General features: G+C 42.2%; 1 protein-coding gene across 2 annotated transcripts; it reads right to left on the minus strand.

The window, feature by feature from the left end:
- Window positions 1-1,584: 1,584 nt before the first annotated feature.
- castor1 (cytosolic arginine sensor for mTORC1 subunit 1) lies at window positions 1,585-18,865 on the minus strand. 2 transcript variants are annotated; one of them, XR_008895853.1, is made up of 11 exons: window positions 17,702-18,865; window positions 12,549-12,619; window positions 10,226-10,419; window positions 9,442-9,571; window positions 9,132-9,255; window positions 8,439-8,555; window positions 7,619-7,701; window positions 7,018-7,112; window positions 3,279-5,245; window positions 2,791-2,924; window positions 1,585-2,469 (listed from the first exon to the last, which is right to left on the minus strand). XR_008895853.1 is itself a non-coding variant. In XM_056591672.1 (9 exons), exons 1-9 carry the CDS (start codon window positions 17,812-17,814, stop codon window positions 5,174-5,176), a joined length of 999 nt encoding a protein of 332 aa, XP_056447647.1. In that variant the 5' UTR covers window positions 17,815-18,865; the 3' UTR covers window positions 3,182-5,173. The 2 variants fall into 2 exon arrangements, 1 of the variants encoding a protein (XP_056447647.1); XM_056591672.1 differs by lacking the exons at window positions 1,585-2,469; window positions 2,791-2,924 and having other exon boundaries at window positions 3,182-5,245.
- Window positions 18,866-18,930: the final 65 nt, after the last annotated feature.

The raw sequence follows: 18,930 nt of genomic DNA on the forward strand, positions 1-18,930 counted from the left end.
TTTTATCACGTTTTTTGTATATTTCATTGTGTGTTTTATTGTGTGTGATGTACAGTGTCCTTGAGTGACCTGAAAGGCACTTTTCTAAATAAAATGCATTATTATTATTATTATGATATGAACCCTAGAGCTCACCCTGCTTTTAGGCGGAAGACCACTGCTCCATCTTACTGTTGCCTGAATAGGCAGAAACTGAAATAGGTTAAACCAGTTTCCACGGAAATTTATAAATGGAACCAATAGGCTGAGAGGTCTTATCGGACTGCTTCAAGACGACTGACTGGCTGAGGTTTTAGGCCGCAGCCAATAGCAACATCAATGAATACTTGCACTGTCATTTCTTATTATATCTTTATATGACATAAGCAGTTTTGGGGGCTAGTACTCTTCCTGCTGAGTTGACCTGTTTTTCTTCACGCTTCATTTTACCATTGACCATGTGTTAACAGACGTAGGACTAAACTGAACTGAAACCGTAAGATTTACCAAAAAGTTAGGCATTTCCCTTTTAAGACGTCAAGCTGTCTCCAAATTGACGTCTTTACATTTTTCTTTCTGATCTTAGAACTTTCACAACCACCACAATGAGGAAGAAGCCACCCCCACTTCCTAACCGCAAAGGTGTGTTTGAATATCACCACCGGGAAACAGAGCGTGACCACTGTCCTGTGACGGGTCATGGCTTCAGGGTTAAAGTTATTCTCATCTCCCAGGACTTACCCAGGGCATGTGGGGTGCCATGAACAGCAGGCTGCCCAGGAATTCTAAGCCAGGCAGGGCAGGGATTTTAGGGACACAAGGCTGAGGGAATTGTCAAGTATTTTAAAACATGTATTTCCATGTTCTGATGCTAAACAAGAAATTAATTCAACACCCCCCCCCAAAAAAAAAACTGAAAAAACAATATACAACATAAAATGAATATAATAAAAAAAACATGTCAGAAATAAAGGTCATATTCACAACTCTGGCCAAACTTTCCTTGACCATGTCGGTGGGCCGTCCATGGGATTGGTTTGCATTTTTGTTCCGACCCAACCAGGCCCCATATCTCTTTAAGAGGTACGGATAATCAACAATAATAATACGGACCAGCAACCACCCTAAGCATGAATGCCAACGTGAATATGTTGTACTGAAAAACATATTGATATCGTTAATAAATGTGTTTGGACAATAGATTAACTAATTAGCAGGTGTTCTGTTCTGGCATGTCAGAGCTCTCCTTGAGTGTGTGTGGTGACGGCTGGTTATGGTTATTCTGTGTGCATTGATCGCCCAATGCACCACACGTGTGCAGCCTCACCCAGAGTCCAATCTGTCTGACTCGGGCAAAGTGATGCTGCTTAAACCAGCCATCATCCACACTCACAGGTACATTTAGTGTGGTCAAATGTAGCAAACTGTATAAATGTATACAGTTGAAGCCACATAATAGTAGTGAATTCAATGTGGTACAACATAGTAACTCTTAAATAAATAGGTTTATTCCTGTCTTTGTGGGTGAGACAAAAACATTGTTCATATCAAATGTATTCGACGTTTTTGAATCAACACTACTTAGTCATAGTCATAGTATGAAAATACAGTTTAATAAAAAATAAAATCTTTACTCTTTACATAAACAGCACCTAGGCTTATAAACAGTGTGTGTATACAGTGGCTCTTACGTAATCCCAATAGGTGCCATGTTAGGCAGTCATATTAAATAAATATTTAAATACAAATATCTAGAAAAAAATCATAGTTTAAAATTTACACTTGTCTTTCTCTAAGAAAACAGTTAATAAATACATCTATAAATAAATACAAATATGTTTACAAATTGTTGCATGTTCCAAACAGGCACGAATAGAACAGGCACCTAACCAGAATTTATAAATAAGTACAATAAATAAACATACATTTAACATGGGCAATGGCTACTTTAGGCTGTGAGGAAAAAGGGTTTGGAATCACCATTAAACAAATAAATATCAATCAGTATAAAAACATTCAATAAATATATAAATATATAAGACATAATAAAGGTTAGACAGATTATAGGTTTTGTAACTCTTCCCCACAAACACTTTTGAGCTCTTGCTCCACATTGTTTAACAGGACCTTTAGGTTTGATAAAACCCCCCAGCCATAATGTTTATTGGCATAGCCGCCCTCGATGCTGAGGTCCGGGGGAGCCGGCATGGTTGGAGAATTAAAGTTGGGGTCAACTGCATTCAGAAGCTCCCCCATCTTCTGGTAATGTTTTGACAATCGATTTATTGCCATTGTGAAGGTGTCCTGTAGGTTGGGGTCTGGGTTGGCCCAGAAGTCCATGGTGTATCCCTCTACGACCCTGAGGTGCTGGTAGAACAGCATTTCCTGCACAGCGATGCTGTACAGTTTCTCAGCGGGGCTGTTTCCATTCACCTTGGCATCAGGAACGCCTTCTGGGATGGAATCAGCCTGAAACTGATGGATGAGCACCTGTAAGGCCAAACACATGTTGTTAGTGTAACCATGGTGGTGGAGGTTGAGATCTATACAAGAACTAGCTAACTGTTTTAATAAGTCTTGACAGCATCATGGTATAGGATTATATTTATATTACTTTTAGCATTTCTATAGCCCTCTTGAAAGAGGGGTTGTAAGAGATCCCCTTTCCCCTGTGTGTGTGCGTATGTGTGCGTGTGCGTGTGCGTGTGTGTGTGTGTGTGTGTGTGTGTGTGTCTGTGTCTGTGTGTGTGTATGTGTGTGTGTTTGTGTGTCTGTGTCTGTGTCTCTGTGTGTGTGGTTTCTTCTACTTACATAGTTGTCCAGCAACTGACTGGCTTCGTGCTGGAGGGTCTCTGTCAGAGGTAAGGCGCCGTTACACACACTCTGGTTCAGAATGGGCATTGGGAGGACACGCCCCCACTGGACCGCCAGGAGAAGCAGTACTGCTGCACAGGAGGGAAGCAGAGGCCAGAGATAAGCACCTCTGATATACACACGTCTTACGCTCATGCACACACGCAGGCGCACACACACACACACACACACACACACACACACACACACACACACACACACACACACACACACACACACACACACACACACACACACACACACACACACACACACACACAGAATTGCTCCTCTTTTTGTTAAAAACGAAAGGATTCCCCATTCTGGTGTGCTCTGTTTCCCTGTGTGTAGCCACATAAGGGGTCCCAACCCATAGTTTCAGACACACTGCCTTAGACCACATAGATTCAGATGAAGATTCATATTATAGAGATTAAACCATTTACCATAATGGATTGGATTGTGTTGGATTCTGAGTTGATGGTCCATGTCGAGCTTCCCCTCTTCTTGTCTGGTTTAGAAAAATCCAAGTGAACCCAGCAGTATTTCAAGTCCAATAACCCTTTGGTCAGTGATATATATATACCCATAGACCAGATAATCTCCTCCCTCTTATTAACCACATCACACGCACAAACCGGGGATGACCAAAATGTGTGAAATTTTATGCATAGACAATTCCGTCTGATGACGCGTGGTATATGTGTCAACCTGTAGTGTTAACTGAGGTGGGGTCAGAGAGCCGACTGATTCAAGGGCCAGGAGTTGCTACTATTACTGGAGGTATCTCTACAAATGTAAATGTCAACTTTATTTCAATAGGAATTTGCAATTTCATAATGTAATGATAACAAATGGAGTAGAAGATGATGAAATCATGTAGCGCAATCTCAACCCCTGTCAAGGAGGCATTACATCATCGCCTCCGGAATGCTCAACTTCTTAACACGAAAGCGGACTCAGCAAAAATTCGAATTTACCACCATTATGAGGAAAACAGTAGTAACACATTTTAGATCCACTTCTTCATTTCAAGCTCTGAAAATAATATCAGAATTCCAGTAAGGTCAAAGGTAAACACTACCAATATTTTTATGAATTCCCAATGAGTTGTGGCACGAGTCAACAGTAGTTAAACACATAATACAAAATAATCACATATCAGTCTTAGCTAGAGGTCAGTAATCACAACAATTATAAAACCAGCAGGGAAAGAGCATTCACTTTCATTGGAATGCAGAATTCTGCATTAATTTCCTCCGCCTTGGTAGGGTTTAGAACCAAGATGGAACCAAGATAGCTGCTTAGTGGAGCGGGCCCAATTTTAGGGCTATCTGGCCTTTTGTTGCATCTCCCTTGAGAGCAAACAGTAATGATAACATGTTTTACACTGAGACATCGTCCAAAAGTTTGTCTGTAGTATTAAATTGTTCATGATATGAACATTTGTAATGTATTTTCAGTCTGGTCAAAACTGGATGAGTTGACATCCGGCAGTTATAGACTCTATACAGCGTGATTGAGTTATTTTTTAACTCAGGAATGTCATGAGTGTATCAACAAACTATTTGCAGGTTTACTCAGAAATCTCTTTATGGAAAGTTGTTGCAGCGTGCGGTCAGCATGCAACCGCATAGTGTGACAGGACCGAAGAAATACACACCCAATGATAACGCCATTGTCGCAATACTTCTTTATTGAGTGAAGCATGACAAAATAGAAAATGCTAACGGAATACTTGTGTTCTGCTTCAGATTGTACAAAATGTTATTTTAACACGAAAACAAAACTATCTAGCTACCAAGAACTAGGATCTAAATGTGCAAATAACAAAACCAAAATAAGACAGTGTGGTGGACCTTGGAATAACCCTGAAAATGTTAAGAAATTACCTTTTAATTGCATATTTCTTCAGCATTAATTAATGACCTACCGTCAAACTTAAAAAATGAATGCCTGATAGAACTAATAACTAAGTTTAAACATAAAGACCGTGACACAGTCTTAAAACGTATAAAATCTGGAAGACTCAGTTGTGTGTTAGCAAAGGTGTGGAGTGTTCAACACAACATGAAGATACAAGTTTAGCCTCAGATCATAGACGCACTACAGGGTCAACAGTCTACAATAGTGCACGTTAGTTCACACTTCTTCTCCCACTGGTAACTCAGGTTGGATTGGACCTGTGTGTGCTTTGAAACAGGGCTACTCCACCGTGCAACCAGCTGTGGCTGACACACACACACACACACACACACACACACACACACACACACACACACACACACACACACACACACACACACGAGGCCGGAGCGGCCCGAACAGGGGGGGGATACCCTCAGCTGGCGGCCGGTTCCTTCCTCTGATGACGGAGCATTTCTGTCACTCTCCCGATGTCCTCCTCAGGCACCTGGAGGCGGAACAAGAAGAACCTGGTTCAAGCTTTGTTCTTTGTTATTTTGTGAGGACTCACTGCAGATGTTTTTGTCAACACAGACTGCCGCCCCCCCCCCCCCCCCCCCCCCCCCCCCGCCCACACGTTTTTTTTTTGAAGCCTCAAATAAAAGAGTACGTGTGCTAGTTGGATCTTGGGGAATGAAATAAATTAAGAAACGTTGCAATTCAGCTGATTACAGATCAACTTTTAATGATGGGATGGATATTGATGAACTGCGTTGTGCCATCTTAAAAAAGGCGATAGCTACCGGAACAGAAGCCTGAAACCAAGTAGTGTGCATCACTTCTCTTGCAGAGCCGCAAGCCACTGTTGACGATGAGATTCCACAGACGCATGACTGAGGTGATGCAATGTAGCCCCTCTGCCTCATCCGTCTGTTCTGACAAATATCTGGTATAATGCTCATCCCCGTTCACTTCTACGGCGGGACGGAATCCCGTGATGTCATCCCACGAAAACTCATTCCGGTTGTTCCCCAGAATGTCACGGCAACTAGCAAATACATAAACTAAAGGGTTCCCTTCGATGAGAGGTCTGTGTTTGGGTTGGTTACGTGTGGTCAGGGGGACCACTCTCCCTGGGGGCGGACTGTGGTCGGCTGGAGCACTTCCGTACATCATCGTCTTCGGAAGCTCCAATGTCGTCTTTCAGATCCATTAGGCAGAGTTCCACATTCAACGTAGTTCAATGACTCAGTAACACATTGAATAACTGCCCTTGACAATACAATCAATAATGCTTACTTTAGAAGATTATTTCGGCTTATTTTATTGTCTAACCTTACTCGTTTACATGATATGATGGGAGAATAAATAATATAAATAAAAAAGGGTTGCACACTCAATTATAAATACTTGACGAAACAGTTTTCTTTTTACACACACACACACACACACACACACACACACACACACACACACACACACACACACACACACACACACACACACACACACACACACACACACACACACACACACACACACACACACACACAGGAATGCATCATTCCTGGTTTCACTTTCCAGTCCATAATTATAATAATTTTGTCCTTGCATACCCGTATTGCAAACCGAGCATGAGTACTGCTAAGTTTTTCCTAGTAACAACAACTCCCTTTTGTGGAAACAGAGCCAACCACCCACTTCTGTGTATTCATTCATAAAAGACACACGGTCTCGGCATGTAAAGCGTCTCACTGGGAATGTTGTGTCATGAAGATAAGGTCCCGTTGGATTTCCCCAACATGAGGTGGATTTGGATATCCATAGAGTGGCTATTTACATACAGGGGCAGATTGCCGTTTTTTTTCAAGAAACTGTTATCTCACATAGACTATGATATCCCATGACTGTTCTGTGAGACACCACCTTCTTCCCTCTTAAAAATGAAAGTCATTCAAGTCTCACAGAACAGTGTATGACCTATGTGTCTCTAAGTGTGCCCTAGGAAGTTTTCTTCGATGCATTTGTTCTTCAGTTCTACCATTACTGCCTGCGTCTCATTCGGTTGTAGCAGAGAACCCTGCCGCAGTATATGTCTCCGTGTGTGCATTTCACACATGGACTACGTCCAAAAAAAATACCGTCCACTGCGGGAAAAGTCACGAAACACACAACCATAAAAAGGCTGTGTGTTTTCCCGCTATCCCGCTAGAAACGTCATGCTTTAAGGACAGTGAATACAATGCACTGATAGACAGAAGTTAGGCTGCTACTACTTACCAATGCATGATCAAAGCTGAAGGTGCTAATGTAGTAGGCAGAGATATCGCTGTCTGCCAGTGGCTGAGAGATCTGGGCCACGATACCACACTCGTCTGGAGCCCGCCAATCAACCAATGAGAGAGGAAGAACCAATCCAATTAGAGCACTACTACATTACTTGTTAAGCAACAGTGCATCAACAATTACAATCAATAATAATAATATAATAATAACCACGACCATGATCATTATATTAATTATAATATTTATAATAATAGTCATTCAAATGAATTATTATTATTATTATGATATAAATATTAAAATAATAAATAATTAATTAATTAATTGATATAATTATAAAATAATTATATTACTAATGTTTACAATAACAGTAACGATAATAATATTTCGTGTTTGTTTGTTGTTTGGTGCCCTTCAGGACAGTAAAAGTAAAAAAAGGAGCAATGTGGGGTCTGAGCAGGGTCTGAAAGGGTCTGAGCGGGGTCTGAACGGGGTCTGAGCGGGGTCTGAGCGGGGTCTGAGTGGGGTCTGAGCGGGGTCTGAGCGGGGTCTGAGCGGGGTCTACAAGAGTCTGAACCGGGTCTGAGCGGGATCTTACCGAAGCCCAGAGGTTGACCTCCGATACGAACCATCCTCCAGAGTTCTCCCGAGGAGCTAGTGAAGAGCAGGTCAGCAGGGAACCTGAAACCCACATTTTGGTATCATTTCAGCCTTCATATTTGTTGTAGTATCAAGCCAATATGTAGAGAGAGTAGTCACGTTTCCATCTAAAAGGTGAAGCGAATCTTTAGAAAGTTTGCAAAAAAGAAATTTGAATGAGGTGCGTTTCCATCAAGTGGTTGGAGCGGAGAACTACAGACATTCCAGGGCTTGTCTTATCCTTTTGATAACATCCTCTCTTAGGTCCTGATTTATAGTGGAATTGCTTTGTTTTCCATCTAGCTGTAATGTTTTTTTCTTCGATGAGAGCAAGGTAAAGTTGTATCTCTTCAGCTGTCCACACGCATCTATCATTCACATTGGCCATCTGTTCCATGGACGTATTTAGGTGGTGTTTCCATCACCGTTTACTGATTCGATACTTCAAATTTTGCATAAAATCAGGGGGATGGAAACGCAGCTAGTGTCTGTAGAGAATACCACTGATCACTCTAATCCTGTCCGTTGTCGCCGAAAGCTAGATACTGCGTGAGTGAGAGTAAGAGCGTGGGTGAGCAAGTAAGTGAGTGAGATAGAGAAAGAGGGAGAATTCAGACTATAAATTGTGTCTTATGTTGTATCCTATTTTACGCTTTGTGCTTCGGCGATGTAAACGTACGCTAACCATGCAAATAATGCACTTTGAATCTGAATCAGAGTCACAGTCAGGGTGGACCGCTGAGAAGGGTTGGGGGAGAGAGATGAGACAATGGACTCACTGCCTCTGAGCCTCGGTGTCCATCACCAGTGAGATGTAGCCGTCAATGAGCGAGAAGGAGAAGAATTTGATGCAGTCCAGTTCGGCACCAGCCGTGGATGAGGTGCCTTCCTTAGGACTACACCAGTAGAGCAAGGGTGAGAGGAGCGGACATTATTCTGAAGTCCTCACATATTTAGTCAACTGATACTCGTATGATCCCGTTACAGTTGCAGTCCAGAAATAATCTGTAACTCTGACACTGATGTGTGATTCAAAAATGTATCGAAGGTTATAAAAGGGACAACACTAAGAAACCACGGAATTTGTGTGTAATATATCAAGTTATGTCCAAAATATGTTATTAGGGCTTTATCCCTGTCACAAAAGGCTTCAAAGTTTTCCATTTGATGATAACCCCTAATCCTAAACCCAGAAAATGGAAAGGGAAAAAAACTCCAAAAATGTATTGTTTATTATGCTTTATTTTGGTTAACAAAGTATGTGTAGTGTAGGCAGCTGCTCAAGCCGATGAAGATTTTTTTTTTTTAAAGAAAGTTATATATTTTTAAGCAAAAAAAAAATCCCACCCCTCAAAGGCCGGAATATTCATTCTGCAGTTAGTCAAGAACTAATTTGGAATCCCTTTTCACATTTGCTGCCACCCAGTGGTGTAAGCTGGTATTACCATCTAAACTAGAAGCAGTAGACTGACCTGTTGGAGTAGAACAGGACGTCGATGAGGGTGGTGGCGATTGAGGGAAGCGTGTCAGGGTCCAGAGACATGACACAGAAGTGATTCTGAGGAATGAGAACTGGGTGGACTGTAGGCTGGATGGCTGAGAGACATTAAGAAGAAAGTAAACAAAGGTAAACCTGGCCCACTCTTAACATGCAAGTTATTTTGAGGCTATCTATGTGGCACGCCATTTCTGGGACTTTTGTTACCAGTTGATATTTCTTAAGGGAAAGTGGAAAATCATCACAAAAGCACAGTGCGTTCGTCTGTAGGACTAGATCTGTACCTTCTTTGCCGTTTTTGTGAAGGCCGTTGTGAACGTCCTGCACGGGGACCGATTCTCCCTCCACCTCTCTGAAGATACTGAACTCCTCCCCCAGTGTAGACACCACCACCGCTAGGTCCTGCTCCTTCACCTGGGGGAACCAGCAGAGAGCTGAGAACAACACAGGATACCCGAATGTACTGGGCAGGGAAGGCCGGAGAACACATCCCCCTCGGATACTTACAGGAAGTATGTGAGGGGAATGGGTCTTTACAGTTTGTGGAGTATTCTTTACACTTTTGTATCTTTACAGGATGCTTTACGTTTGTTGGAGAGGCTATAACCCTCACATATTTTACAGTCTTCGAGTATGTAAAAATAAGAGGCAATGTGTCCAAAGAGGCACATTGCCTCATTGGCTTCTTGTCAACTAACTTGCCATTTGTTTCCATCTACTCAACACATTTGCTTGTGAAAAATAAATTAACTTTCAAGTCTTAAAAGTTAGGGGATTGCCCTTATAGCTCAAAATGGTAAGCAGGAGAAGCACAGCTGTGAGGACATAGAAAAGTCCATCGTGAAGTTATGGAGATTCTCATAATATATCGTAATATGATACACAGGTATTATTATTTTTTTTTACGTATATCGTTGTATAAAGTACCATGCATATACCGCAGGCCTAACATGTTCTTCTTCTTGCAAATTGTGATGTATCTATTACTTTGGTTCACTGTGATTGTTGATTAACATTTACTTATTTCCTTTATTGTTAACATCGTTTCACACATACACACAGACTCACTAATATGAAGTCTGTCTGATAGGTGGAGAGCATGAAGACAGACACATGCTGCTCAGCCAATGGGGCGATGACTGACTTGGCAATCTTGGTCACGCCAACTGCCTGAGAGCTGCTGGAGACGTTGCCGCTGGAGACCACGTTGAGTGGCAGCCAGACAGAGCCCTCAACCTGCAAGTGCTCTGAAGGCTTGAGCTCTGGGGGTTGAAGGTTAAAGGGCAGAGATTAAAGTGCATAATATATGAACATCCTGGAAACGACACTTGTGATTGAAACAGTTATATCAAAAATGAAATAAAATATATACATATTAGTACAACATCACAAAAGAATGGGGTTTGCATTGAATGAAAATATCCTCAGGGTATTCTGTTCTCACCCAGCCGTCTCTTCCTGCTATATCACCAACATGACCCTGCTATTTATAGCGTAACTTCATAGCTCAATGCTTTGAAAACACACTGGTTAAATGTGTCAATTCATCCTGCGGATATATGTATCCATAAGGGTCCAAAGTTAACCAGAGAGACCCACACAGCTTTGCTTTCCATCCCTTCACAGGTTAGGCAGTAGGATGTGGACTACCTGACAGAACTGGTTAACAAAGTTCTGCGCACACACACACACACACACACACACACACACACACACACACACACACACACACACACACACACACACACACACACACACACACACACACACACACACACACACACACACACACTTGCGGGAGATAACATTTAGTACTTAGAGAAACAACCCACTTATTTTGCATCACATTATGTTCTGATTGAGTCCCAAGGTTCTCCTGCATTGCTCTTCTGGAGAATCCTGAGACTGCATGAGAACCAGGTGACTAATTTAAAACACAATATCATACCAATGAGAACCATGGGACTCAATAAAAACACATTACAACCAAAATGAGAACCATGGGACTCAATCAAAACACAATTTAATCAAAACAAAGTGAGGCAAACAAAAACTGCTGATTGCAGCATTAAGCCCTTTAATAACCTTTATATTCAAACAATCTTCTTGTCTTTTCCAATCAACATTATCATATTTGTATATCTTTTTCAGGCAGAAAGTACTATTTCATTCAATTGCTCACATTCAAAGTATATTTATTCAATTCCTGTTCTGCTTCCTATTCCTATCATCCTATTTGTTAGAGCCACCTCGTGGAACACCCTGGCTCCTCTGAAAATACACTACAATGGAGAATGAAGGGAGACCGAGTCCGGAGGCAATGCATCACTTTAAAGCTTTCAAGTGAGAGTGAGATAGAGATAGACAGATCAATTACATACTAAGTAGGAACCTAAATATTTTACTTTGGAGAAAAGCATTTTACAGTGCATGCTTGATATAGATACATTGTCGTCTAAATAGTGTAACCTCTTAACAGCCATGTTGCCAGATAATATACACAGACAAATAATTAACTTCAGCCACAACAAAAGCAGAAGGGGATAAAGCATAATGCTCCCATACAGACTGTAGAGCATTCCTGCAGATTCATGTAGAAACTGCATGATTACTTTAAGGCTTGGTACTAGGCCCATTGCTTTGGTGTATATACATCAATGATTTACCGTTTGCAATCATACCAAAACTGTGATGTATGCAGATGACCCTATGCTATACATCAATGGGAAAAAATGCAAATGGGCAAATGGAAAAAGGGGCTGAATGGCAAAATGGCTTCCGTCTTGCTCTAAATGTTGGAAAGACTAACTATATACTTTACCAATATAAATAAATATACACTCCACTTTTTATTAATGTTTTTTTTTACTGCTGTATGTATATGCTCTTCCTGCTATTTTTTTATTATTGTATGTCTTTATTTTTTGTATCCAGATTTTCGTTGTTAACCAACGATAAATTGAGGCTTAATTGTGTTAATTAGGCCTTATATACTTTGATAGGTCAGTGCAAACGTCCAGATCATCAATCTTAAACCGGTGATATTGCACCTTTTTTTGTTTGTTTACGTCAGCTACAATGCTGGTGTGATGGTCGTAGAGCAGGAAAACCAGTTTCTCTCTCTAATCCAGGTTCAGAACTAGTAGTTCATCATGCTTCCATGATCTCTCTTCTACCATTTACCTCCCATGTACAAGGAGTTGGACCTACAGCGGTTTTAGCATACATTCTGGTTTCTGAATGCTCTCATAACAAAAGGCAGAAGAAAGGAAGAATAAAGGAAGGAAGGAAGTTAAAAGCCTTGCGGCCGACATGTAATATTTTCACAAAGGCCAGCAGAGAGAGTGAGAAAGACAGAGAGAATAAGCGTATGTGCGTGGGAGCGTGTTACCTTTAAAGCCCTCCTCATCCAGGACCACCGTGTAGTTCTCCGGGGTCTCGGTCAAACTGAAGAACTTGCATCTGAGTTTGTTGGGGGGGGGGGGGGGGGGGGGGGGGGGGAGGAGAGATCATCAACATTATGAAATCCGGATAGTCATGAAACACAAGCTAATCCCTATGGCGACGGTGACGTTAGATCAGACAATGGTCACAATAGTGCGTGTCGGATCATGTCTCCTGGAGCAACATTTTAGATCAGCAGTCAGCGTTTGGTTGAATCTGGGTAGTGACCTAAGCTTATTAATGGCCAGTTTCAGGTTTCCTCAACTAGAGCTGGGATTAAAGAACTGTGCGAGTCACCGTCTTTATCTTTTGACACAGCATCGAAGGTCATGCAAAGGGCATGTTGTACTTTTGTGTGTGCGTGTACCTACCTTGAAACTCATGAATTTAGTTCTACGTGAGTAAATTCTGAATACAAGTTTGACCCGGTACACAACTTGAAAAATATTTCGATAACGGTGTAGATCGCAAATACTACATGGCACACTTAATACTCTTGTCTACACCGTAACTCATTGAAACAAAGTGTTTTAAGCTGGGGTTAGATGCGAGTTGCATCACATCAGGCATAAATCCAGAGTTCTGTCAATTCTGGACACTGGCCAGCTCTTTTCAATGAGCCCTTTGTGAGGGACACCCACGGCGGGTGGTCAGAACCAGACAGAACAGGCCCTGGAGAACGGCTGGGGCCTGGGGAATAACAGAATCCCCACACTGCAGAAACACTTGGTCAGTGTCACAAGAATTAACTTACAGAATTATACAAATAGAGAAAAAAAAAAGAAACATTGCATTAATAAAAACATTAAACAACATATCTGTCAAGCTGAATTTCTTGAGTTCTCATGCCCAAACACATAGAAGATGAAAAGGAAATTACCGGTACATCACTGAAATCATTGTCACGTTCAAGTGAGTTCATATACAGTTTATCTGAAGAATAAATGTAATGGGGCTGAGCCCGCAACCTCTTAACCTCTCTCAGTGCTTTAAAGACTGCAAGCCAGTGTAAATTGAAGGGCAGTGGTTTCACTAGGTTTAGAGTTTGTGTTTTTAGTGATTCACTCAACAGAGCATGATTATGTGGTATATTGGATCTTGCTTGAAATAACATTGATATGGTTGTTGCATATTAATGACATATTAAAAAAGGCACACCATTTTTACAAAGCTACTTTAACAACCAACCAGTTGGTATTGCTCAATACTGACGTGTTACATTTACATTTAGGGCATTTAGCAGACGCTTTTATCCAAAGCGACTTACAATAAGTAGTTCAGTGCTTTAGCAAATGTGGGATGCATGGGAATTTATAACTGATCATCTGTCACGTCTTGCGTGATAACTACATCCCAAAACATGGAAGTTGCAGCACTAAGAGGGGAGCGTTTGCAGCACTAAGAAAAATATGGAAGACTTCAAAGATCAGCATAAAGACAAAGCTGAGGATATTCAAGAACACATCACACGGCCCTCACACGTCCTCGGGGTTCTCCTGTATGGAGCAGAATCATGGAAAGTGACACAGACCATCTGCCACAAGCTAGACGTATTCCAGACTCGAAGCCTTAGGAGGATACTGGGAATATTTTGGCCTAGGACAATCTCAAATGAAGACCTCGACAGTAGAACAGACATGAGACCCCTGGCAAATGTTATCAAAAACAGAAGGTGGATGTGGATCGGACATGTGTGCAGAATGGACCCAAGCGCTATCCCAAGGGTGGCCATGAGATGGACACCACCTGGGACAAGAAAACAAGGCCGACCAAAAGAGACATGGAGAAGATCTGTGGAGAAGGAGATGAAACAACTGGGATGGTCCTGGGGCCAAGTGCAACATTGGGCAACAGACAGGCAGCATTGGCGTTCGTTGGTGAAGACCTTATGTGCTACCAAGCACGAAGAGGACTAACTAAAACATGGAAGTAGCCATTTACCATTTATTGTAGATGTTGGTTATTTCTCTGATCTTCAAAACTAATGGCCAATTACATAAAGTCATTATAAAGTGATAGACACTCCAGTGGGCCCGAATTGGTTTCTGTATTTAGAAACCCTTTATCCCACGCTTATCACCCCTCTGGAACTATTACAGCAGAGTTCTGTCCAACCCCTGAGTCAGCAGAAACTAATCTCCACACAAAATACAATGAAAACACACACAATCTAACTCCACCGTGTGCTAGCACAGCAGCTGGCCCTCACACTTCCTGATGGCCCTTCACTAGGAAACCTTCCAGGGCAACTCCCAAACATGCGAGACATCACATACACATCTATAGTCCCAATAAAAATACCACACGTGGTGATTTTTATTGTCATGAGGATGATGATGATGCATGGCACAGCTAGACAGCTACAATTACAGATCAGACAAAACACATTCTCTTACAACCCCACAAGCATGCAGAGATCATATGTTGAAAAACTAGAAACACTTGATTTGACTAGAACTCAATTCATCCCTCCACAGCACAGACACAGCTGGAGCTCTTCCAAGTCCAACAGGAGTCTGAGGAACAGCAGCAGGGGGTACAGGAACTGATGCGGGAGATTATGAAGACCACAAGGCTACAAAATCAGCTACAAAAAGATTTCTGCAACTGTTGCTGCAGCTGAGGAAATGCGATAAGTATGCAAGGCTATGTTGTTCAAAGTGTGGATCGCAGACACACGTACAATGTGTTTGTGGCCGCGGATCGGATGGGGGGGGGGGGGGGGGGGGGGGGTTCACCTTTCTATAGGATTAAATCTATAGGAGGCCGTCTTTCTGCACGGCCTCACACAGTGCTCCTCCCCGTGGGGAACAATGGGGGGACATTCAGCCTGCAACACACTGCTTGTTATTACAGGGGCCGGGCCCCGTCGCCACAACACACCCTCCACCATCAAGTTGTCCTGTTTTCTGTGTGCACGATTGCATCTGAGGTCACACACACACACAGTGTGTGTGTGTGTGTGTGTGTGTGTGTGTGTGTGTGTGTGTGTGTGTGTGTGTGTGTGTGTGTGTGTGTGTGTGTGTGTGTGTGTGTGTGTGTGTGTGTGTGTGTGTGTGTGTGTGTGTGTGTGTGTCCGTATGATGAGGATTCAGCTACCCTCCAACCCTTTGCTTCCCCCTTCTTGATATTCTAGTCAGTGCCTTCTCTCCCCGCCATTTAGTGTCCTTTCTGGGTGAGCAGCCAGAGTATGTAGTGACTATAGGGGCCTGGATAGGGCTATCAGCTAGGCCAAGTGGTTCCCTACCTTCTGGGGCTATAGGTACCTGCTCATTGCCCCACCAAACAGCAACAGTGGGCCAGTGTGACCCACTCCTGTTGGTGGTTCTTGGCTGTTGAAGAGTTACCTTTTTTTTCTTGGCAAACATGTAGAATCTGTGTTGGCCACAGTAGAGTGTTGTTGTACGTTGCAGTGTGCAGGCACATCAACTTAAAGTTTAAATAGGGCATGAGTAGGAAATAAGTCTACATTGCTAGGTTATTATATACTCACATTTTCGGGAGTATTTTTACGCTCAGAGTAATCCCATGGATCATAAAAAGAAGCCCAGCAATGACATTATTTGTCAAATATGTAATAAAATGGAGTAGAAACAAGTATTACACAGAATATAGCAAATAGTAGATACTAGAGCCAAACAGATGTTAAAAAAGTGACAATTGTATTGGTATAAATCCTAAACAATTACACGCCACACCTGGTTTTTGCTAGGGGCACACCAGTGTGAACCAGCAGACTGGTCACATGGTTGTGTGGTTGCCAATGGGCTCCACAGCTGTCTGGACTTGCCGAGACGGCAAATTTCTTGTCTTCATTGTTTTTACACTGACCAAACATGATATTCTAAACCAATATCCCATCGTCAAATGCAAAAAGTTACAGCAAAAGTTAGCACCATTGAATAGCTAGAGAGGATGTCACGCACATATCCAAACTAATCCACAGAGAAACCGCCAGCTCTGCAGAAGTGAGGCCTGGTTTTGTGTGGTGGCTGATGAGCACTCGTTCTTTGGGCCTGCTGTGGTTTGATATTATAGACTGGGGAGAACAATTAATGATAGCTACACGCCTGTTTGACATACATCAGTATCATCATGATGCTACCTTACAACGTGCATGATTGTCAACACATTTTACTTTTACATTGCTTTCAGAAGGAACACGGGTGCTATTCAATTTTATGAAAAGGCGTTGAATCGAATAACCAATGATGATGTGTTGTGTCCTATTAAATGTAATCATGTTGGCCGATTCAGTGAAGTACGAAGTGGACCATGTACTTACAAAACGGTCGAAAAGAAGGGCTTACATACTGCTACACATCGGTCAATACAGAAATGGAATGGAACAAGAAAGATGGTCTCACAACACTATGATTTGCATAAATGATATTCGTAAAGACAGCATTTCTTCTCTGAAACCAAGAGAAGTCAGGCTCTGCTGCCCGTGCTTATGGTTGTGATGGATCAGGCACCCCAAGATAGTCTACCTTCCATCAACATAGGTCATGACTGCTTAACCTCTCTCCATCAAACATCCCCCTGGTATATGTAGGACAACCAGAATGATGTGATAACACTTGCATAACGATCCAGAGGATATCCGAGGATTAACACACATTAAACACATATATTGCTGCGGTTGGCCAGAGGCAGAGCCCTGGATAACAAACGGGACGGGATTATCAATGACAACTGCATAGCGAATATGGATTATTTTTCAAATTAAAATGTAAGGGGGTTGGGATGCGAATGATATCCGATACAGGGATTGACTAAAGGATAGGTCTTGGCTGTTGTGTTTATGATGCCTGGCAATTGAACTGTATCGGATCTGAATAGACGGTTGGGGCTTAAATGAACGCATCAATAAATCCATATTTAAAGCAACACCGTTTACACATGGCTGACTCAATGGAATGTATCTATAGGACGACTGGACGTATACATAAATGCATGTAGCTAGCATTTGCAATAAACACGAATGAATTAGAATGGCAGCCATCCTTTGAATGAACTGTATTAGCATGTCAGTGCAAAACTACAGTAAGAGATCACAAGGCTCTGCAACGACTGTTCGGGCAAACCAATTCAACTCACCGTGTTCTGTTGCGGAGAAATATTAATTTGATCAGAGGGTGCGTGAAATGGACCAGGCCGTCCTTGGATATGCTGGTAACCCGCAGTCTGTGGTCCAGAATGTGCAGGTCCATGTTGTCGGCTCAGGGCAGGAGAGGGATCTCCACACTGGCAGCATGCGGTGCTTTACAGGGAGAACTGCTGGTGCTCGAATAAAACCGGTCAGTGATACAAGAACGACAAAAAAAAACAGACTATTGTTCCGACTGTGAGTGTTTTGCATCAGGGTCGGATAAACAGAACAACATCCGACGCAATCCGACTCCAATCGCACTCAACTACTGGCTGTTCAAAGTAGATACAACCCCAGTAAACAACACACGCCTTCTTAAAGCTACAGGTCGCGTCGGTAACGGGGCTGAACTAGGCTGAGACGATCCTGAATTGTAGCGGTACCCCGGTCTACTTTAATGTAATTTCAGGTCTCTTATTTCCTATGACCTGTGTAGCCTACGCCAATTTAATGTCCCCGGCACAAGAAAAATAAATAAAGCTCGAATAACAACGAAAAGGGTAATAAATATGGTGCTTTAAGATGAATCGACACAGCAATATGCTACACAATATTTCAGAGGTAGTCCCTCCCCCTTTCTCGCCGCTAAACTCATGCACAGCTATAAAAAGCTTTGAACCCATTTAACTGGAAGTCCCTCCCGCTTTCTCACCAATAAGGCTTATTTTGGGTATCCCGTTCCAGGCGTCCCGTCGTGAGACGAGAACGCCTTGAAACGAGGCAAGCGTTGAACTGTCTAGAAATTACTGGTCCCCCTGATTAAATATTATACAATTTGAGAGGTCTTGAATTGGAGGATAGTTTCAAAGTGCTCAGCAAATATGCAGGCACGATCATGGAAAACCTTCTTAATTTGTAAATAGTTAGGACTTTGAAGAAAGCCAAGTCCATTCTGGTTGATCGTAGGCCAACGAGTCCATGTACTTATTTTTTTTATGGTTTGTGGTGCCCCTTGAGGATAATAAAGTTATCTTTAATCCTGGAAGTGGCAATATATTGGAATACGACATGTGCTCATAAATAAAGAAATTAACGAAGACAACAGCCTAGAAGTAATTTGAACAATTCGGTTTTTTTAATTAAAATAAAAGTGGTGCTAGCTGCCAGTCAACATTGCAAAAACACATGTGATGTGACCACTACAAGAATGATCAACCTACAATTTATATGTGAACCA

This window comes from Gadus chalcogrammus, chromosome 6 (genome assembly GCF_026213295.1).
Source record: "Gadus chalcogrammus isolate NIFS_2021 chromosome 6, NIFS_Gcha_1.0, whole genome shotgun sequence".
Taxonomy (NCBI): Eukaryota; Metazoa; Chordata; class Actinopteri; order Gadiformes; family Gadidae; genus Gadus; species Gadus chalcogrammus.

Excerpts from the sequence above, each read along its gene's own strand:
- castor1 (XM_056591672.1), bottom strand. The coding sequence starts at position 17,814 with ATGGACCTGCACATTCTGGACCACAGACTGCGGGTTACCAGCATATCC. Across the intron at positions 7,702-8,438 it reads GACACCGAGGCTCAGAGGCA|GTTCCCTGCTGACCTGCTCT; the intron begins GTGAGTCCATTG and ends TGTGGGTTTCAG. Across the intron at positions 7,113-7,618 it reads AGGTCAACCTCTGGGCTTCG|ACGAGTGTGGTATCGTGGCC; the intron begins GTAAGATCCCGC and ends GGCGGGCTCCAG.